The 23,966-nt window shown below is 39.5% G+C and overlaps 1 protein-coding gene across 1 annotated transcript; it reads right to left on the bottom strand.

Annotated features, from left to right (window-relative positions):
- Positions 1–1,116: 1,116 nt before the first annotated feature.
- On the bottom strand, positions 1,117–23,516 carry LOC117526760 (beta-2-glycoprotein 1-like). The gene is made up of 8 exons (XM_034188841.1): positions 23,381–23,516; positions 19,720–19,902; positions 13,661–13,751; positions 7,634–7,710; positions 5,870–6,058; positions 4,541–4,720; positions 1,579–1,776; positions 1,117–1,279 (listed from the first exon to the last, which is right to left on the bottom strand). The coding sequence occupies exons 1-8, from the start codon at positions 23,454–23,456 to the stop codon at positions 1,215–1,217; spliced, it is 1,059 nt and encodes a 352-aa protein (XP_034044732.1). The 5' UTR covers positions 23,457–23,516; the 3' UTR covers positions 1,117–1,214.
- Positions 23,517–23,966: the final 450 nt, after the last annotated feature.

Consider the following 23,966-nt stretch of genomic DNA (forward strand, 5'->3'; position numbering starts at 1 on the left):
TCACACTCTTCCAGCAGTATCTTTTCATGTTAGCAAATTCAGCACTGGGTCAGGCAACAGTAGTCTGGCTAGCTGTCCCACAATGCCAAAATAGCAGAGATGTCGCTCCAAAAAGAGCGGCATGCTGACCAGGGTGTGTTGCATGTGCTTGCAACCAGTTTTTCCTTTTTTTTTTTTGCAGCTTACAAGATACAGTTTCCTCCAAAGGTATTGGGCCGCTTGGTATTGCACACATTTTAATTTGTTTATACCATTTCAAATACAAAAATAAGTCAGGCTTATCAATATAAACATTTCTAAAATTATCTTCCTTAAACCCAAACTCAAACCAAATCTCTACCACTTGATATAAATTAATTCAAAATATAAAAACCAAGATGATGGGTTGCATAACTAATGGGCCCCTTTGATATAATACCTGTAAATGAATCAGTTTTACTGACAGTTTTCTTCAGACAAGTCAGGGGATGGATACATGAACATTTCCATGTCAGTGAATATGTCTTGGACTTTATTTACATCAATTATAAAGAAATACAAACAGTTTGGCACTCTATGGTAAATCTGTGTGGAGGAGATAGGTCTAAACAACTGAGTGACTGTGCAAGAAGAAGAGTGAGGAAAGACACCAAGACACCCAGACAACCCAGAAGAACTTATAGGTTTCTGTGCCTGACTGGAGAAATTGTTCATAGTGCATGTTTTGCATTTTTGTATCCCCAGTTATACATCTTCACGATGAAGTGGTATAGAGGAGGATTTTCTTAAAAACAAGACCTGAAAGTTCATCTACAATTTGCCAGAAGGTACATCTGAGATGCAAAGCTACGTAGATTTGATGTTTTTGTGAAAGGAAAGCCTCCTCTAAACCACTTCATCATGAAGCCGTATAACTTGCTTAAAAGCAGCTGAAGCCAAAAGCCAGTGTTGCCGTTGCTGTTGTCCAATTGAATTGTTGTTCAATTCAATTTTTTATTATTATTATTTTCAGGAACGGGTAGGACTCAATACGTTTTTACACTACATTCCTATTCCTTTCAGACATAAAATTCCTACTTATAGAAAAACCCTTTACATTGAACTATGTCTTCTCTAGGTGACATCACAGAAACACACAAAAATAAACCTGCTGGAGTTTGCCATTTCATATCTGAGAGTAGAAGACACGAGCATGCATTTCATACAAGTTTATTGATGATCAAAAAAGGAATTTTTCAGCACTGTTCAATTTCAGATGGAAGCAAGCTTGAGTGAAATTTATATGTAAAATCACTGGGCTCTGGAAAAGAGAAGAAATGGAACAGGTTAGAATACTCCTCTGTATAGCATCCCTTGGGCAGATAGGTGGAACTGTTTATAGACCAGAGGAGGAGTGCATTAAATGTATTATGTGACTCAACTGCAAACCTAATATAAACAGCTACTGCCATTTTTTTAAAACTTTCTGTTCCGTTTGGGGATCTGTTTATTGATTCAGAGGTCTACATTGTCAAAATGTCTGGGTCTAAATGTTTGTGGGTGGATTCCTGTGCTTAACAACCATAATGACCTCATGCTGAGTGAGAAATATGGACTCACCTTCAAAGCATGGTGGGATTTTGAGATTTCCATCAATGCACTGGGTAGGCACTGCATATCCACAGTGCCTGGATGTGTCCAAGCAGTAGACTGAGACTAAATCTTTGTGTAAGACTTTGTTAGGGTTCAGTTCTTTAATCCAGAGTCTTTGTCCTTTGTATAATATCCTTCCTCTGTGTATACCAACACTGCAAGGAGCTGCAAAGTCCAAGAACAAGAGAATGTTATACTGTGTGTTATGGTGAGAGCCAGGTGAACCGGTGTATAAAAATGAGACTAAAAGTCTGGAGAGCACAAGTTCTCAGACTGACTGTATAATTTCTCAGTTTTATATTAACTAATAGTACTCATTGGCATGAAAATAATAAATGCTATGGCGGATAGACAGGGTAAGTACAGGGTAAGCCCTGTGGTTGGCATAACGCTGGCCTATCTAGTGACAGTGGCAGAGAAGAGAACACTGGACAAACTGCTGGACATTATGGACAATGCCAGTCATCCTCTACACACAGTCATCAGAGCAACCAGAGGAGCCTCTTCGGCCACAGACTGCTCCTTCCCAAGTGCAGGACCAAGAGACTGAAAAACTCCTTTCTCCCTCAGGCCATCAGACTGTACAACTCCTCACTCAGGGGGAGGAGTAGTAGCAGGAAGACAGAGGAACGGAAGGAGAGGAGATGAACAGTAGTAGCCAGTAAACCAGTAACGAGCAGTATTTCTGGTACTTATATTTGTATTTACATTTTGCAGATTGTTTTTTTTACTTTTACTCTTGATAGTCTGTGTGCTTCTTACCCTTTGTGCTGCTATACAATTCTGCTGGAACCTCAGTTTCCCTGAGGGAGTCTTCCCAAGGGATTAATAAAATTCTATCTAATCTAATCTACAAGCAATAAGCACGTGGTCCAGTTGTTGAGGATAGAATTTTCTGGAAAACAACACAGTTCATTGCCTGGTGTAAATCTGACTGATGCCCCCGTTCACAATGACTTCACCTGACTGTTTGCATAAAAACTTTTTTTTTTTTTTTTGGCAGATAGAGATTATACCATTAAACTTTAGGGCCCCTTCACACATAGTGCAAATTTGGTCGAATTGCACATGAAGTACGCATGAAGCAGGAATTGTATGCAATATGTGTAAATTTCTAGCTGCCTCCAACGCCTCATACACCTGTTGCTACAACTATTTGCGCACACCAGCATCGAACCCTCTCGCAGCAGGTGTTGGCCAAATTTCAGGTGACAAGCAGGAACATCTAACACCGCTCGCATGGCACTTAGAAAATGTGTGGCCATTCGCATTATTAACACAACAACAGTTAGCAGACGATCACTTTCGAGCTGGATGTGAAATTTGTCTAAGTGCCCCACTAGTGTGGCTTTGCAAACAGACACAGTGACACGTTGGTGTGTGCACTGAACTGACAGGGGGTGTGGCTGCCAACAGGAGCGGCTGTGGAGATCTGTGGATCTGGACATCACGGCTGGGAACACGTACTGTGTTTGGACGGACATGAGCTAACAACTGCCCACTGTGACACGTGTGTGTCTGCTTGTTGTCTTCACATGGACATGCATAAAAAGATATATCGCTGTTGCAATGGGCTGCAGCGAGCGTGCACACGCCGTGCACATTAACAGACTACCCCAGGTGAGATGGACTATCAGATTATAACATGCAGCGGGTGATCTTAATGTTACACCACCCACGTGAGCTCTGTTCCACATGACGCGGTGTCTGTCCTGCAGCGTGCCGTCCACAAGACACGCGTGTCACCCAGGAAATGCTCGCAGGGCTGGCTGGACACGCCGATAGCAGATGCGGACATGATAAGAGCGCCCTGCCTCTCATTCATGTCATTTCATGACTGTACTTCTGTGACCATGGGTCATCTACAGAGGAACAGACAGATCATACTTGTATTGCCCGCTTGATAAGAGGATTCAATAAAATGCAGTGTTTTTATATGGTATGTGGTTTTATTTTTTTTTCTTAAATACATCCATGTCCTTCATGATGTCGCAGTGGCATCATGCCTGCCCGTTGGCTCAATGTCTTCGTGGTTCACTCATACAAGCTGTTCCGCCGTGAGTCACCCTGAGTTGTACTTAATCTTACTATGTGTGAGGGGGCCCTTAGATATGTTTTCCCTGATTTGTAGCATGGGTAAATTTGGTCTGGGAAATGCATTTAGTTCATGGATATGCCTCCACACAAGCTAGTATCTCCACTAATGGCATTCAATCCACTTTCTTTCCTAATAAAAATATATATATAAAAAAAAAAATATTTGCAGGAGTCTACTTTTTACTTTTTGAGATTGTTTGAATAAAAATAGAAGCAGACCAGTGTTCACATCACTTCCACTTTTCTCGTCAAGTTGGCAGAGGAGTTGAGTATGTAAGTACATCCTATATATATGCCTCAAGGGCCATTGGTGCCCGTGCTTATCCCCACATCCCATCATGTGAAATGAATTAGAATCTAAGAGTACCCCTGGTTGGGACATCAATCCAATGCCGGTTACTTCCACAGCCTAGAATCCAATCACAGAGAGATGGACTTAGACCATGCAAATGAAGTGTCAGTAATCAAACCCACGTATTGTTAGCCCTACTCCTATCCCATTGAGCTACCTGGCATACAGAAGCAGATAACTATAATTAAAATTTAGCCCATGCAACATCATTTGGTTTGGACAACCTTTGCCCTTTCTAGAACAGGTTGATCAGTTGATAAGGAGCTGGTCTGCTAATATGTTGACCTGGTTTCAAATCCTGCTCATGCCACTTGTCTGTGTTCTTGGGACAAGACATCTTGTTAAAAAAAAAATGTTGAAGAAAACTCAAAACAACGAGCACAGTCAAACAAATATTTGTTTCACAAATTTTCACCAAGAGCTCCAGCTATCATTAAAATCAGTAATGTAAAGGGTGTGTAAAATTGATCCCAGTCTTACCTTTGCAAGATGGCTTTTCAGACCAGTTTCCATTCTTCTGGCAAACAGTGTGCAGGATTCCTTCAAGTACATAGTCTCCATGGCAACCATAACTGACTTTTTCCATGTAATCATATTCTCTCTGGTGATTGCTTGATATGTAACCGTGATCAATATTCTCTGGTGGAGGGCACGTCACCACTGCAAAGGAACAATTTTTCTAAGCCTTCAAAATTGAATCATTCAGTGTTACAGGAAAGTCCACCAGTGATTAAACATCACTTGTTAGCACTTGCTTGTGGTGGTTTCAGACAGCCTTGAATTTATTGTTAGTTTATTACACTCGTGCACGTGGAGCAGTGCTGCCTCACCTACACCCCTCCCTGGTGTAGGTGAGGCAAATTGTTCTTGATCTTCTGCATCTGAGTGTGTGTGAGCATGACTCAAAGAGATTGGTCTGATTTGGACCAAACTTGGTGGAATACTTTAGGCTATACTAGGTTAGAACTTTGGCCCAGCGCTTATATACCCGGGATATATATAGAATAACTATTCCAAAGAATTGGTTGAGGCTACATCATTGATTACTAAATATGAAGTTATATACCACCTTTCTTTTGATCACAACAACTTTGATCTTGTGACATAGAAAGGTCTAACTCAAGATCCCAACCATTTAGCTCAAGGAGTTTGGAACCATCATGGTGTAAACATGGTGAAAATGTTGTGTGTGAGTCAAGGATGAAGTGGTTCAAGTTTGGACAGAATTGAGCAAGTACCAAGGCCACAAAGCCACATATTTTATGTTATGTTGAACTTTCTCACTTCCCCTTATTGTTGATATTTCAGATGTGCTACTTCTACTTTCTCTTGAAACATAGTGTCAGATTCCACAGGTTCCTAAAAGGAGAAAAATTACTTTGCGGGGACAGCACACACTAAGTTCCTTTATTTGGTTCTTTATTTCCAAGAACATGACTCTTTACCAAAGGTCAGCAGCTTATACAACTATCCACTCATCCCTGTTGGAACTATTCACTAAATCTTAATTTTAAAAAATGACTTGTAGTTTTTTTTTTTTTTTTTTGGGGGGGGGGGGGTCCTCTCTTTACTTCATAAAAAAAGTTAAAATTATATAATTTTTAAAATTAATTTTAAGTTTTGTTATAAGGAGCAGAGAATACAAGATTTATCTTCCTTCTCTTTTTGTTCATGGGAACTGTTTTTTTTAATGTAAGTAGGCAATGAATGACATGAATGAATAAATAAATGATAAACAAGTGTAATCATGAACAACAAATTTGTTGCAATAGCTACAGCACTACTACAACACTTCAGCAAACGATGTACCTTGACATTTTGGTGGCTTGGTCCAGGTGCCATCTTGAGTACACTCTGCTCTTGCATTGCCAATGACCACATACGGAGGATGACACTCATATGTACCAGTAACACCAAAATCAGTGATGTTCCCTTTGATCTGCTTGTTGTAAATTATCATTCCAAACTCTGGGATTTCGGGAAGACCACAGGTCACAGCTGTGTGAGAAGAACAACAATATACATATTATATGAATGCAAACAATATCTATACTTTGCGTGTTGTCTACATGTAGCCATGTATGACGAGCTATAGTCTAGTTATCTTTAAATGCAGCGTCTTTATATTCAGTTAATTTTAGATTCTGTAACACTTACATTCATTTAGCTTTCAGTTAGCTTGATATTTATTTAACATTAAACTCTGCTGCCATTAATCATTTTCAGTTCATTTTTTAGATTCACCTTTAGGTTCAGTCGGCTTTCAATCAAATATATATTCAATTTTAAAATTAGGTTTAGATTAATCTTTGGTTCAGTCAGCTTTCATTTGAATTTATATTCAGTTTTAGATTCAGTAGTTCTAGGTTCATTCTTAGGTTCAGTTGTTTAAATTTATATTCAGTTTTAAATTCAATAGTTTTAGAGTCAGATTTAGGTTCAGTTTGCTTTTGTTTAAATTTATATTCAGTTTGAGATTGAGTAGTTTTAGATTCAGATTTAGGTTCAGTTAACTTTTGTTTAACTTTATATTCAGTTTTAGATTCAGTAGTTTTAGATTCAGATTTAGGTTCATTTAGCTTTCAATTAAATTTGTATTCAGTTCTAATTTCAGGTAGCTTTATATTCAGTTGGTGCATGAGTAAGGTTTAGATTCATTAGCTTTAGATTTACATTTAGATTCAGTTAGCTTTCACTTAGCTTAATATTCAGTTTAACTTTAAGATACTTAGTTTTAGGTTCAGCAGTTTAAATTTCGAATCAATTAACTTTTGATGCACTTCATATTCAGCTTTAATATTCAGTCAACTTTAGAGTCACATTTAAATTCAATTATTAACAGATTCATTCAGCTTTAGATTCAGTTTGAAGTAACTGAGTTCACTTAGGTTTATATTGAGGCTAGTTTAATATTCATTCAGCTTTTCAGTTAGCTTTTTATTTATTTAGGTTTCCAGGAAATTGTTTTAGATTTAGTTAATTTTAGATTCAGCAGTTTTGGATTCAGATTTAGACTCGTTAACTTTCAGTTCACATTGTATATAGTTTAAGATTCAGTAACCCTCAGAAACACATTTAAATTCAGTTAACAGATGTAGTTAGGTTTAGATTTGGTTTGAACTTTGTGTTCACTTAACTTTATATTCAGATAGTTTAAGATTCAGTTAGCATTTCAATTAGCTTTATGTCCATTGTAAGGGTAGAGTTTAGCACTCTGGCCTCACAGCAAGAAGGAACCTGTGTTTGGTTCCTCCAAAATGCAGTTACTTCCTTGTGGTGTTTCCATATTCTTTCTCTGTATCTGGACTTCCTTTGGGTTTTTTGGGTACAGGTAGCACCAAAACATACACATTAACTTCAGTCTCCTAACAGGAGTTTGTGCCAGATTGCCAGATTGTGTGGTGCTAAGATGTCATCCCTGTCAAGTACTCATACTGTGTATAATTTTGGGCAGTGGTTTGATGTTTACCGCACATTTTATAAATGTATTTATTTCATTATGAGAAAAATATTCTAAGAATTACATCATTTCATGACTTGTGTTTATGATGAAGGCTGAAGTGAGCAACATACGCTTGCACTCTGGTACCGCGGCACTCCATGTTCCATTGGCTAAGCACTCGGCAGTACTAGATCCAATCATGACGTACCTGTAGAACAGTCATAACATTGTCTAATGTGATGACCAAATCATGATGCACTCAGAGCACTCCAAGAGTGCAGACACGGCAGACAAGTGCATACCTCTGCTAAGGTTTGTTGAGCCTTTCTAGAGCTATGCACTGTTCCACAAAAATATTCTGCAAATAAGACAAATCAATAGCAGACTTTGTATTCTAATTCAAATGTGCTTGTCAATCTGCATGTGGAAAAATTTAGATAAATTGTGCTTGAAATCAACAAATTTGATTCAAACTGGTTTATAGGATTGTGGGTTATATTGTTCACAGTTAGTTTTTAGGGCCAGAAACATTATCTTGCTAGATAGGCAAAATAAAGAGTTGTCAGTTGTCACATATGTCAAACTTAAAGGGACAGTTGTTGTCAGGCATTTATACACACTCATCATGGGCATGAATGTCATGGTAATTTTGGTATTTTAATTATGTCTTTGATTCTGTCCTTTTGGCAATTTGGAATGCATCCATCATTAATGACATTAAAAACAAGAATTGGGTGCACAAGTTTGAATTTATGTTGGAGCTTCTCAAATCCAAACAGGCTCAAACACTGCTGTCTACTGGCTAGTAGATGACAGTGTTCATGGCAGTGTGAATACAAGTCCTGCCACACATTTGCTAAAAGTGCTGAATCCACTTAACAAACTGAATTTTCAGTTTTCAAATTGCCTTTTTTTCTACAAATGAAAAAATGACATATTTACAAATACAGATTTATTTGTAAAACCCACCACACGTTTCAGTAATTTGTGTTATACCAAGCAACCAACCACTCATGCCAGGAAACTAATTTACCCATAATGCATTGCAGCATGTGTGTCTAAACGCTAAAACCTTCAAAATTAGTGTGTTACTTTAAAACTAAAACATATAGTTCATATTTTTACTTTGTAAAATGACAGATGTGACATTAATTTCAACAACTTGTCTGAAATTAGTTTGTTTAAAATTTTAACCATAAGTCACAACTATCTGCCTGTGCATGATTTGTGTGAAATGCCAGTGAGTCTGTATGATGTGAAGAGACATTATCTTTTTTCTCCTCTTTCTTTCTTTCTGTCTGGTAGTCAGCTCTCCTCTGCTTGCAGAGAGTAGAGCTTTACCACTCATAGCTGTCTGTTGGCTATAAACATGTAACAGGCAGGCACTAAAATCTTTGATTTCAGACTTCACAAATGTTTAACTGTTAAGCTTTATTCACTATGCCCGCAAAAACATGTTAGCAGCCTAAAAATGACCGAAACTTATCAGAAGCTAAATGGTCCGTTGATGGTTTTCAAAGTTATCTGAAAAGCTAATCTGCTAATGAAAATGTTAGCTTTGCTAATTAGCAGTTAGCGGATTAATGGAACTGTGCCCACCACTGTATACAGGGATTTACAGTGAGGAAAATAAATATTTGAACACCCTGCGATTATGCAAGTTCTCCCACTTAGAAATCATGGAGGGGTCTGAAATTTTCATCTTAGGTGCATGCCCACTGTGAGAGACATAATCTAAAAAAAAAATCCGGAAATCACAATGTATGATTTTTTTAATAATTTATTTGTATGTTACTGCTGCAAATAAGTATTTCAACACCTGTGAAAATCAATGTTAATATTTGGTACAGTAGCCTTTGTTTGCAGTTACAGAGGTCAAACGTTTCCTGTAGTTGTCATGCTTGGCCCCAGCTCAGGGTTTATGTCCTTTATGGTTTTATACTTTTGTTTTCGTTTGTTTATTCTTTCTCTTTTAAATCTCAGTTTAGTTCTGTTTATTGCTTTGCTTTGATTTCGAGGTAGTCACTGGTTCCATTCTTTATCTTTTCATTTTGTTTCGCATTTATTTACTTTATAGTTGGTTTTTGTATTTGTTTTGTCATGGTCCTTTAGGTTTCTTCAGTTTTGTTCTGTTTATCACAGTTATTGTATATGCTTGGTCACAGGTTTTGTTAATATTTATCTTTGATGTTGCTTATCAGTTTACGATCCATCTGTCGTTCATTGTATTATTCGGTTGTCACCTGTTTTGCCTTTTGTTCATTCCATAGTTTGTTTTTTCATTTTTATTAGACCAGTTCCATTGCAATTTTATTTTTAATCATTAGTTTCCTGGTTTTCCTCTTGTTACGGTAGTTCTTAGGTTTTCCCCTTTTGTTTTGCTCACATTCATTTTTGAACACGTCATGTTTCTCACAGTTAGTTTTTGGTCACTCTCTTCTCTTGTTTTGCACTGCTTTGTTTTGCCCTCTCGCACTCTCTTGCCTTTCTTCTCTCTTCTTTGTTCACTTCACCACACCCCGTTCCAGAACTTTCCACACACCTCCTTCATATCAACCCGATTAGTTTGCTCCTCTTTAAAACCCTCACAGTTCCACTGCTCACTGCCCGATTGTTGACTTTGATCACTTTCTCGCCTCTTGTCTTGTCCAGTTTGTGCTGTAGTATTTTTGACCTTGCTTGTGTACTCCGTCCTCCGCCTCGCCATAGCCCTGAACTCTGCCTGCTTTTTTGACTCTGCCTTTGCTCTGCCTGCTATACTCCTTGATGCCGTTGGTACGAACCCTGCTCATTTCTTGGACACGACCCTGCCTGTTCCATGTCTGATACCTCTGCCTGTATGTCTGACTTCATGTGTACCAAACCCACTGCCTGGTCATCAGATAAAGCTATTTATTCTCCACAACGAACCATGTCTGCGAGTTTGCATTGGTCTCCTACTTCTTCTTGCATCAAACCATCACCAGCCTTGACAGTAGTTTTTTCACCAGGTTTGCACACACTGCAACAGGGATTTTGGCCCAATCCTCCACACAGATCTTCAGCCAGATTACTGGGCTGTCACTGAGAAACACGGAGTTTGAGCTCCCTCCAAAGATTTTCTATTGGGTTTAGGTCTGGAGACTAGCTAGGCCACTCCAGAACCTTGAAATGCTTCTTACGGAGCCACTCCTTGGTTATCCTGGCTGTGTGCTTCGGGTCATTGTCATGTTGGAAGACCCATCCATGACCCATCTTCAATGCTCTAACTGAGGGAAGGAGGTTGTTCCCCAAACTCTCGCAATACATGGCCCCGGTCATCCTCTCCATAATACAGTGCAGTCATCCTGTCCCATGTGCAGAAAAACACCCCCAAAGCATGATGCTTCCACCCCCATGCTTCACAGTAGAGATGGTGTTTTTGGGATGTACTTAGTATTCTTCTTCCTCCAAACACGGTGAGTGGAATTAAGACCAAAAAGTTCTATTTTGGTCTCATCTGACCACATAACTTTCTCACATGACTCCTCTGGATCATCTAAATGGTGATGGGCAAACTTAAGACGGGCCTGGACGTGTGCTGATTTAAGCAGGGAAACCTTCCGTGCCATGCATGATTTTAACCCATGACGTCTTAGTATATTACCCACAGTAACCTTGGAAACAGTGGTGCCAGCTCTCTTCAGGTCATTGACCAGCTCCTCCCGTGCAGTTCTGGGCTGATTCCTAACCTTTCTTAGGATCACTGATACGCTACGAGGTGGGATCTTGCATGGAGCCCCAGTCTGAGGGAGATTGACAGTCATGTTTTGCTTCTTCCATTTTTTAATAATTGCTCCAACAGTTGATCTTTTTCACCAAGCTGCTTAGCAATTGCCCCGTAGCCCTGTCCAGCCTTGTGGAGGTCTACAATTTTGGTCTTCGCCATGTTAGTAGCTGGAGTCTTACTGATTGTGTAAGGTGGACAGGTATCTTTATGCAGCTAACGACCTCAAATAGGTGCTTCTAATTTGGAATAATAAGTGGAGTGGAGGTGGACTTTTTCGAGGCGGACTAACAGGTCTTTGAGGGCCAGAATTTTTGCTGATTGGCAGGTGCTGAAATAGTTATTTGCAGCAGTAACATGCAAATAAATTATTAAAAAATCATACATTGTGATTTCCGGATTTTTTTTTGGGGGGGGGATTATGTGTCTCACAGTGGACATGCACCTAATATGAAAATTTCAGACCCCTCCATGATTTCTAAGTGGGAGAACTTGTAAAATCGCAGGGTGTTCAAATACTTATTTTCCTCACTATAGGTTTCTGCCCTTTGGGCTGTCCCCATTTTTTGTTCAAGGTCACCACAGTGGATACACCACAAATACACATTGGAATTAAGCACAAGGTTTAAATGGATAGCTCTGTACAGTGTACATTCTAGATATAAATAATCACAGTCATTGGTGTGAGTGCTTTCAGCTTCTCCCTTTTTGCCTGAGGTTGCCACAGGAGACACAATATGGATGTGCATGTTGATTTGGCACAAGTTTTACATCAGAGGCCCTTACTGAAACCTACACTCTTGAACCAAAAACCTGTTATAGAAGCAAGTACACTAGCCACTTGTCCATCATGCACAGTACCTTTCATTTTCCATTACTGTAAAAGTGGGAAAAGAAAATCTGATGGAGTTGTAACGACACGAGTCAAAGAACTGTACTTAATAAAACTGTCTATAATCAAAGGTAAATTGATAAAATACAACCAAATATACTTTGAAGTATCAAAGACTTCTATTTGTGATATTAAAAACACAAGTCCTGGGTTAGCATCAGCACGAGAAGCAGCGCCCCCTGGAGATTAAATCTCACCAAAGTTGTGCTTCCTCACAATGGGGACCTGATTCCAGGTGGCAAGTTTGGTTTTACAATTTGAATTCACTGTAATGGATGAATGCTATAGAGATAAAATTGTGAGGCTTTGTCTGAAGATCATCTGTGCCATTTTTTGTGAAAATTGGATTTAAAAATTTAGGTTTTCCATAAAGTCCAATACAGCAGAATACTGATGTTAAATGCAATGAACTTTACTTGATCCAAAGAATCCAACAATACCGGATTTTTGAAAATCGAGCATACTGTTCAAAAATTGCATGTGTAAATACACCGGAAAATTTGACCCATTGGTAGCACTAAAGCACTGAATCTGCAGACATGCAGCTTGGTGATAAGAATGACAGGACTGTCCCCAGTAGGTGTACCAAAATTCATAACTTTTTACCATGAAATGTAACACAGTCACACATGCACTGAAGGATAGAGTATGTTTCTACATAGTAAACATCCCATCTACTGGCCGATAATTAAACCATAGCTTTTAGACTATGGGCCAAAAGTGGGCCCCTAACTCCTCCACAACTCAACAAAATCAGGTTTTTCCAAAACTCTAGATCTAGTAAGCATAAATGTGATTTTATGCAGCATTAACTAGCTTCTAACTTAGTCAGTAAACTTTGGATTTTAGAATGCAGTATATCAAACAAATACTCATTACATGGACAATTCTCCAAAGACTTTCAAACTAAAGGCTTTACATTCATTTAAATGTGTATACCTAAAAACATGTACTGAAATGAAGAGTTTTATTATGTATAATTTTCTCTGATAATTAGCAAATAAATAAATAATAAATAAATAAACATGGATTGCATCCCAATATTTCTGTGCTAACATTCAAATTCATGTTTATTACATACAGAGGCTTGGAAAAACATGATTTTGATGAGGTGTGTGTGTGTGTGGGGGGGGGGGGGGGCTATTGCCTATTTAGTGTTGCTCATTTGTAATCAATTCTAAAATGATGAAGACTGATTCTTTCTTACTTTTTGTCACACCTTTCAAAGTTGTAAAGAAATACCAATGTTTGTTTCATTTTTTTTTTTATTGATTTTTTGTATTATTATTTATTGATTCACAAATTTTGGGCATGTGTCAAGAGGTCATGAAGTCTGGAGGTTTTCACTGTAACTATACAACTGATTTCAGCACTTGGACCTGAGGGCAGGAGAGCCAGCTGAGACGATCAGTAGGAATTTACTCCTGCCTTTGGTATTTCCATGTGTACTGGACATGAACAGAGCATACGAGCACCGAAAATACCATCCATGTGCCATCAGTGTGAAATTCAATCCTTTACCCTTCGTGGCAGGTATAGTTGACAGTACACTGGTAGAAAACGTCTTCATAATACACGTCTCCATGCAGCAATTCATCAGGAAAGGGACACCGCACAGCTGCAGGAGATAAGAGCAGAGTGAGTAAAGTGTATATGTTACTCAGTCATTTTATCATACATTTAATGTTTGCTGTATCTGCTATAGCATTTTTATTCAACAACATATACAGATGTGGTGGCACGGTGGATTAGTGGTTAGCACTGTTGCCTCATAGTAAAAAGGTCGTAGGATCGCTTCCCATCTGGTCCTTTCTGTGTGGAGTTTGCACCTTGAATGGGTTCCTTCTCGGTGCTCCGGCTTCCACCCACATCCAAAGACATGCAGGTTAGGTGAATTAGACACTTTAAAATTGACCACAGGCGTGTGTGAGTGTGGATGTGTTTGTTTGTCTATATGTGACCCTACGACAGACTGGTGTCTTGTCCATTTTGTACTCCACCTCTTGCCCATGCATCATTGCTAGTTTCCTGCTGTTGCCATTATTACATATTAATATCCAGCGCCCATGTTGTTTATGCGTCACATATACCTGTGGTCATCTGTACCGACATGGACAGGGTGGTCTTAAAATAAGGTGTGGTCAGGAGCAGTGTTGGTCCATCCCCATCCAGAGGCAATGAAAAGTGAGTGAGCCATAGACCACCAAAAACCATTTTGAACACTATGTGTGATCTCCTTAAGTACTGGTCCAATTTGCACAAAACTGACTGCAAACTTCATATAAGGTAAAAGTTAGCATATTTGCTTCTATGTGTTATCAGTCACAATGTCCCCCTCTATGAGTATTTCATAACATCCTCCTAATCACGTTGTACACTGTAACTTTGCATACAATGGCTCTATCGGCACAATAGTAGTACCAAAAATAACCTTTTTCCCTGCTGCACAAATTTGTTAATAAACTGCATGTACATTCCTACTTACCTACTTCATACTTACCCTTCCCATGATGGCTCTGAAAGAATCATAGGTTTCTGTGTATATGAGTGGAGGAACTGGGAATGGTGCAACATTTCTCTATTTTTTGCTGAGGGGCAATCATAACTACAGTAAATCCTATCCAGAGACAAAGTGGTCACTAAAATCCATACAATCATGTAGATGATTTGCCATATTATTTTTCCAGTGAAATGCTCAAGCACATACATACTGGAACACAGCAAACACAAGTTTGACATCAACACTGAGTCTGTTGTCAAACATGGACAACAAAGAATCCATCTGATGTCGATCCTGAGCTCTTTCAATGTCAGTGTGAGGATTTTAAGTAACTTTTACTGCTCATTTACTGAAAGTCTTTTAACATTTTCTTGTATTTGTTGATTCAACGGATTGTCTATTAAGGACAAAAACCACCTGAATGGCATCAGTGTTTGCTCTAAAATAATTGGGGTCAAGCAAAGAGACTTGCATTCATTTTGGGAGAATCAGGTGAAGAAGAAAGCTACGTGTATTCTTGGCCAAACTGATCATGTGTTCTCCGGTCAGTTCACGGTGATGCCTTCTGACCGAAGTTATCATGTACTGTTGGGAAGAACGAACAGTTACTCCCAATCTTTTATTCCTTCTGCTATCAAGCTGCTGAATACAGACAGCAGTCATTTTAAATGGCATTTCCTTCATCATCATCAATCATGTTACGATTGTTCTTATTATTGTCTATTTTTTTTGTAATTATTCATGAGCTTACTGACCTTTGTTGTTTTAATCTGGAGTGCTGTTTTTGACACGTTGTGTGTGGTTATGTGACTGTGCTGGTGAACTGCAGATGAATTGCCCTTGTAGGGACCAATAAAGTTGTTTGAATTGAATTGAATTGAAATGAATATCACTAAATTAGTTTTTATTTATTATTTTTATGTATGGGCACACTGTATGGGTGTCAAAGTGTCCGCTCTTTGTGTTTCCTCACACTGCAGAGGCAACAAAGTAGCAAAGTTCTATACTGATATTAATCACTTTGAATTCCAAGAAAGTGTTATCATAAATAATACTATTATTTGTAGTCACAGTGGTAAAAATAAATATTAGTATCACTAAAGCTGAGCACAGTTTGTTCTACTATTTATATGCCACAATATTCAGATATGCCTGATGGTCTTAAGGATGAGATCGGATGGACAGAGCTATTGCTGAAGGAGGTTTTATGAGTATGAGACACTCAACTCTTTTAGGTCAGGGAGCTGTGGTGGACTACTGATCCCGTACATGGTTGAGTGCTTTGATGCTGTGGTTGTAGATCTGTTGCCTTGGCAGAAAACCTCTCATTTCTGAGTCTTCCATCTAGGTAGAAATACATCAGGCACCAGTATGCCTTACTCGACTCTTAAAAACACACCCACAATTAATTAACAGACTGCACACAACCCCTTTGCACTCCGTGCCTTTCTTTGTGCTCATTTATGTGTTGTGACACACCAAATGCACCTGTGCTATGCACCTAAGGGCCCTGTCCCACTGGCATTTAGGAGGATTTGCGTATGGATTGCACACAAAATTGGCCCATATTCACCAAGCATCCGCAATATTCGTGTAACATGCCTGTATGAGTTGGCAGTCATCCGAACACGTCCGTGATCATCCGCAGAGACACGCATGTCCGCAGCCAGGATTTTTGAGTAGCTCAAAAATCTGAATGTGGATGACATCCGCCTTACATACTCCATACACACTCAATTCATACACAATACATACTCACTCTATGCGCTGTATATCTGCTGTTAATCGCTGATATCCGCAACTGACGGGGATTTGCGGCTTGGCAGCGGACTGGGACAGTGGGTAAAACAGATATATATAGTGCCTATCACGTCCACATCACAAACTAAAATTAGTTGTAGCGAATGCATACAAATTGGCCATGAATAAAGTGTTTGTATTACATCTGTTTTGCAGTTGATTTGCGGACAATCTGTGAATGCATAACAAACATGTCACGTAAACCAAAAGTACTATATGTGGCAGAAAGCGACATACCTGCCAGTCAGTGCCGGTCCAGCTGTGTAGATCCACAAACACGTAATAGCTGCTGCAATCCAGGACTTTATTTAACACCAAAAGGAAGAGTTGCTGTTTAAATCACATCAAATCAAATCAAATCAATTTTATTTATATAGCGCCAAATCACAACAAACAGTTGCCCCAAGGCGCTTTATATTGTAAGGCAAAAGCCATACAATAATTACAGAAAAACCCCAACGGTCAAACGACCCCCTATGAGCAAGCACTTGGCACAGCGGGAAGGAAAAACTCCCTTTTAACAGGAAGAAACCTCCAGCAGAACCAGGCTCAGGGATGGGCAGTCTTCTGCTGGGACTGGTTGGGGCTGAGGAGAGAGAATCAGAAAAAGACATGCTGTGGAAAAGAGCAGAGATCAATCACTAATGATTAAATGCAGAGTGGTGCATACAGAGCAAAAAGAGAAAGAAACACTCAGTGCATCATGGGAACCCCCCAGCAGTCTAAGTCTATAGCAGCATAACTAAGGGATGGTTCAGGGTACCTGATCCAGCCTTAACTATAAGCTTTTTCAAAAAGGAAAGTTTTAAGCTTAATCTTAAAAGTAGAGAGGGTGTCTGTCTCCCTAATCTGAATTGGGAGCTGGTTCCACAGGAGAGGAGCCTGAAAGCTGAAGGCTCTGCCTCCCATTAGTCTTACAAACCCTAGGAACTACAAGTAAGCCTGCAGTCTGAGAGCAAAGCACTCTATTTGGGTGATATGGTACTAAGAGGTCCCTAAGATAAATTGGGACCTGATTATTCAAAACCTTATTGTTGGGGAAAGTGTAGTGACACGGACCCACAACAGGGGGCACAAATGAACGGTCAATAGATGAGCCAAAAGGTAACAATTTAATGTTGTGAATGTGCACAAAGAATATACAGACAATCTCAGAATCTGATAGCAGTCAATCCACAAAAGTGACGTGTGGGCAGGCTCGAGGATAGAAGACGTCTGTCCTGAGAAGAGCCGGAACCACACGATTTCCACCGCCACAGAACCCGGTGAATACTGGAGCCGCCAAGTCCCGAATTCCCAGGTGATCACCGTCCCCGACTGTCGGATCTGGTACTGCTGGCGAGGAGCACAAACAGTGAGACGTGGGTGTGTGCACACCCAGTAACAAAAACAGTCAGGAGGTGGAAAGTCACCTCCACCTCTAATACACACTCGTGCAGCTCCTGTCAAACACTTATCTGGTTGGGGTGTGAAGCGAAGCTGTCGCTGATTACACCAAATGCCAATCTCACAGATAAGGCACACCACAGGAAAGTGGCTGCAAAAAGAGTTCAGACTAAGACACAGTTTAGATTACGGCAGAGAATATTACCTTCACAGGTAGATGATATCTCAGCAATGAGGTGGAGATGATGTCCGGTCTTTATGGAGTGAGATGATGTAGAGTAGATGGGTGACAGCTGTCAAGAGATAATGAGTGACAGCTGTCACCCCCTGCTGTGTCCGTGGCGGCAGCGCCCTCTGGTGCCTGAAGCCCGCACTTCAGGTAGGGTGCCCTCTGGTGGTGGGCTAGCAGTACCTCCTCTTCAGGCGGCCCACACAACACTTATAAGAAGAAGAATTTTAAATTCTATTCTGGAATTAACAGGGAGCCAATGAATAGAGGCCAATATGGGTGAAATATGCTCTCTCCTTCTAGTCCCTGTCAGCACTCTAGCTGCAACATTTTGAATTAACTGAAGGCTTTTCAGGGAACTTTTAGGACAACCTGATAATAATGAATTACAGTAGTCCAGCCTAGAAGAAATAAATGCATGAATTAGCTTTTCAGCATCACTCTGAGACAAGACCTTTCTAATTTTAGACATATTGCGCAAATGCAAAAAAGCAGTCCTACATATTTGCTTAAGATACGCACTGAAGGACATATCCTGATCAAAAATGACTCCAAGATTTCTCACAGTATTACTGGAGGTCAGGGTAATGCCATCCAGAGTAAGGATCTGGTTAGACACCATGTTTCTAAGATTTGTGGGGCCAAGTACAATAACTTCAGTTTTATCTGAATTTAAAAGCAGGAAATTAGAGGTCATCCATGTCTTTATGTCTGAAAGACATCCCTGCAGTTTAACTAATTGGTGTGTGTCCTCTGGCTTCATGGATAGATAAAGCTGGGTATCATCTGCGTAACAATGAAAATTTAAGCAATGCTTTCTAACAACACTGCCTAAGGGAAGCATACAACTCACTTTAGCCACAACTCACGCTGAAGTCTGTTTTCTGTGACACTCTCAGAAAAAAAAAAAACACTGTCTCACACCCTGAGCGGCTTCCCCCCTCCCGCTCCCCAAACTCATGAACAGTTAACCCTCGCATGACAACATGAACAAACTCTGTGATCAACTTGTCCAAGTCCAGCACTTGCTCCAGAGGCTGTATTGTTGGTGTGAATAGTGATGCCGAAAGGAGCAAGTGCGCTTATTTTATGACCGCAATGCAGATGCCGTGCACGCGCAACACATGCGCGATGCATTCATAATACACCTGTAATACTGCCGTGATAATCTCAATGTGTCAGATCAGTTTCCTCACTACATGCGTTATATAACCATGATTGTTCATCATATATTTGCTATATATTATTAATATATCCGTAATTCATACTGGGACATTTGTCATTTTTGGCCATTTTTGTTGCGGACGACAACGAACGCCCGTAATTTGTATACTCAATTCATGTGCAATTAATCCTCTCCCCAGTGGGACAGGGCCCTAAGACTGCGTGCCATACATCGTCAAGACAGGGCCCTTAAAACATTAGTCAAACTGTGATCCAGCAAACAATTTGTAATTCTCTATTTTGACGCATGTTCCCAAAGGACAACCTACTTTGCATCAATTTCAGCATATTTCTGTTCAGAGTAATATTAAAATTAAATGCATAGAAAATTATGCTGTGTCCTATTACTGTTGGAGTGGGATTGGATAAAACAATTCAAACATGCATAGCGTTACGACAGGAATTAGCACAAGATATGAAGCTCTCACTCAAAGAAGGAATACCTACGTGTGCACATCATCCTTGTTTTTGTCCACTGTCCGCTGACAGAACAGACAATCTTGTGCGGCCCAAATAGACGTCTGTATCCAGGTTTACAAGACAGCACTAATTCAGAACCGGGGCTAAAGTATTTATGGAGCCCTTCCACTTGAACGTTGGCAGGCAGCTCAGGCCGACCACATTCTGCAAGGAAAGTGAATTATGTCACAATCAGATATGAATTCAATAAATCACAAATTATGCTGCAATTCCAAGATTGAAAGCTATAGGTACAAATCACCCCTTGAGTCAATATAATATGACAAATAGACAACTGTTGTCTCAGCTTTTTTTCTGGTCATGAAGTAACTGCCACTATAATTATGACAAGAGTGTGCTGCACAGCCAATTCAACCACAATCTATCTAGTGTGAGAAACCTGTGTGTTTGTGTGTGTGTGTGTGTGAGTGAGTGAGAGTGTGTGTGTGTGTGTGTGGCTGGCATATCTCTCTGACTGTTTGTCAGATCGATCTCGGCTTACACATGGCACGATGATGTGCATACTTTTTATGAAAATTTTGGGGATTAATTTTCCAAACCTTTATTTTGATTAACATTGTAACATTCATACTCACACTGCCTGCAGCTTCTGACTGACTGTGCCAAGTCATCGCTGCAAGATGGGCTTGTGGGAAGGCTGCCGGACTACTTTCGAGGTTTCCCAGATGTAAGCAAGAAGACATCCAACATTGCGTGAAGCCACACGCATGCATCAGTGAGAGGGTAAGTGATTTAGCTGAAATTTTTGCCATTCGTGTGACTTAAAACATTCTCACATTAATACATCGGCAAGTCATGTGTTGTTTTGCAGTGCGGTTATTCGTTTGTTGTGGGACTACTTTAGGTGTAGTGATCACTTCTTGATGATGAGATCAGAGCGCAGATGCGCATAGAATATTAAAAATCTTAATAGTGGTTCGGGCCAACCAAGAGAGACCACTGCAGCTTCTGAGCAGTGGCCAGCGTTAGAGGATGGATTCTGTGGCTCGCTGATGTTACTGGTAGCAAAGTTAAACAACATCAGACAGTTCATGTTGCTCACACCGTTTCACAATAAAACACTTAATGCCAACGTCCTAGCAAATACTTTTACTGTGAAAGGCATGCTGTCAGTGTTCTTTGAAACTGAGTTTAACTTGACAACACTGAGGAGACGTTAGCTGAAATCAGTTTTTTGATAACACCAACAAATTTCCTACTGTTTGTACAGCGTTTCAGTAAGAACATAAGTTGAACAAAATGTATTTTCCCACAATTTGTACGTTTCATTAAGTATGTAAGCTGAATAAAATCTTTTATTATATGGCTGAGATGCTACGCGCACTCTGATTGGCTGATTACCGGTCGGATATTTTCCCATATCGGACCGGTTACCATGACAGTCGTGTATTTTCGTTACAAACCAGGAAGCTAACAACACGATTAGAAAAACCAAGTCGGACATGAATGGAAATATCTAAACAGCATAGGAAAAAACACACAGATTGAAAGCTTACCAGCTAATGACCGGACCATCTGGAGGTGAAGCAAGCAAACAAGCCCAACAACATCAACAGCATATTCGGGCGATACTGTAAGTTTGCGTGTTTATATATAATAGCCATATAAATTAACCTTACTTGCTCAGTCTTAACGGGGATATCAGAACTAATTGTTTTTCACACGGACCTCAGTGACGCTCGGGCCGTACTTACACATCGGTCTGATATTTCCCCATACAGACCTCTCACTCGGTTAATAGTCCTTTAATATTTGCTGTGAGTTCAAGTTTAAATAAACTGTGTTCAGGAGGTGAGATACTGATTTGCTGTTTCAAATATTCCAAATGTACTTTTTAATTTTGACTGACTCTTCCAATAACCTGTTTTAATAGGAATTACCTTCGCCAAGGAGGTTATGTTTTCAGTTGCGTCTGTTTGTTTGTTGGTTGGTTGGATTGTTAGCAGGATTACTCAAAAAAGCCTCAACAGATTTCAATGAAATTTTTACCAGGGGTGTATCTTGGCCTGACTTAGAAGTCATTAAATTTTGGTAATGATCCGGAGCACAATCTGGATCCAGTAATTTTTTTAAGGATTCTTTATCATTGCAAGATAGGGCCAATTTCAACATTTTTGCATCGAACTTCATGAAGACGGGTCACAAAGGCTGAACAAAAATTAAGTTACGACACAACAATAATTTAGCATTTGTTTCTCCTCATTGAATAAACTTATTAGAAAATAAAAAAACTTGTGTAGTTCATACAGTTTCTCTTTATAAATACATTTGCTGAAGATCTAAGGGTTTAACCACTGAATCTGAAACATGACAGTAGATGCGTGAAACGACGTGGAATAAGTCTCTTTGCCAAAGGGTATTCCATGTGACGTTAGTGACCCTATGGCCTTGGCCTTCAAATAAAAAAATAAATGTTTTCTATGAGGAAGGAAAAATTACAGTTGCCAACGATTAATTAAGACTGTATAGAAACTGAGTCAGAAGCAATGAAGAGAGGTAGTTTCTAAATCCAAACATGCATGGTGTGTCCTTAATTTCCCAGAAAACTAAAAAACTGCAATGGCAGTGGAACACAAAAGGCCAGGCTGACTAATTACACAAACCGCAGCTGCAGACGGTAGTTCTGTGCTGAGCACAATGCAGTGAGTGATCAAAGTTTTTGCATACACATAAACGAGACCTCGAGAACAATCAAGAGAATATTGCCCAGCAGGGGGCCTGCTGGGAAAACAGATGTATACCTTGGTTCATTAACATGTCAGGGGAGGAGCAGTGTAACCTTGAGTAGTGGGCATTTGCGTGTGAACAGGTTTGTATACAGGTAGTGGACATTCATGTGTAAACAGGTTTAACATACAGAGGTTTGGCCCATCACCTGTGTGAGGCATAAAACCCAATGTAATTACACATGAACAACCTGGAGTGGGCCACCATGGTGGTTTGACTTGGTGAACTATGTCCAAACAACTCCTTGTGCATGCATGTGTGCGTGCACGTGTTTTACAACTGTAAAATTTTTGAGTGAAGTAATTAATTTTCAAGTTACAAACCTTTTTTCAAATTTACAAAGTGTTTTATTTGAAGAAAGAAACAATGACAGTTTATTGTCAATTCATAAAAAACAAAACATGTTCTAAAACTGTGATTAAAGACAATCTGGTTTTCTTACAAAAGGCACTTTACCATCTAATTATGCACTTTTATCTCCTGGAAAAAAAGGTTTTTTTCTTTTACAAATGAAAATGGTCACACATTTTCCTAATTTATAAATATCAGATATTTAGCAGCTTTTACCAACTTTTCAATTTTAGTCACATTAATTGTGCCTGGAAATTTAAAGTCTGAAGTGTTGAAAATCAGTTTGAAACTGCAAAAAATTTTTTTGAATAATATTAAAAATGAGCTTATCAGGAAATTCACTGCATGAAAGAACACAGAAAAAATTAGAATTAGCTGAAAAAAGTCTTGCAGTCTAAAATAGCCACAATATATCCTGAAAAACAAATTTATTATCACCAACTAAAGCCACAGAAGGTGTAACATGCCTGTAACATGTGTCAACATGCAATACAGTCATCATCAAATGTCCACTCAAATCAATGCGCGTGATAACAATAAATACCTTTGTCGTGCTCTGATATCACCGTGGTCAAAAGTAGAAATGGACACAGAAACAGAACAGGCAGAATGGTCTCCATTTTTGTGGAGATGTGCAGATGCTCCTATTGGGTATTCTCTGGCTAAAACACTGAGTCTGCATCCCAGCTGTCATTGCTCTTTGAATTTCTCCAAAGGTAAACAGATAAGAACAGTGTGAAGAAAAAGTACCTTTTTGTGTGTGTTGCTTTCTGATTACAACAGAGAGGTTGTGACATTTTACTGGAAGTGAAAAGCTGCAGGATTGGACTTTCCCTTGTTGATGCAATATGCACCTCCTGACAAAAATTATGGAATCACAACCTACCGAGTATACTCAGCCACCCTTATTACTTCATAGAAAATAAACAAATCACAGATATGACAGAAATGGGTGTGTGCTGACGTCTTTGCTGGACCTGAGGGATTACTTTGTTAGATGGATCAAAACTATTTGATTTATTGTTGTTATACATAATGATTGACTGGACTGGTTCATCCAGATGACAGGATCCATTGAATGGAACACTGCCCCAGTTAGTACCTGTGAAACCTTAGCAAAATATTAATGC

The sequence above is a fragment of the Thalassophryne amazonica genome, chromosome 15 (assembly GCF_902500255.1).
Source record: "Thalassophryne amazonica chromosome 15, fThaAma1.1, whole genome shotgun sequence".
Taxonomy (NCBI): Eukaryota; Metazoa; Chordata; class Actinopteri; order Batrachoidiformes; family Batrachoididae; genus Thalassophryne; species Thalassophryne amazonica.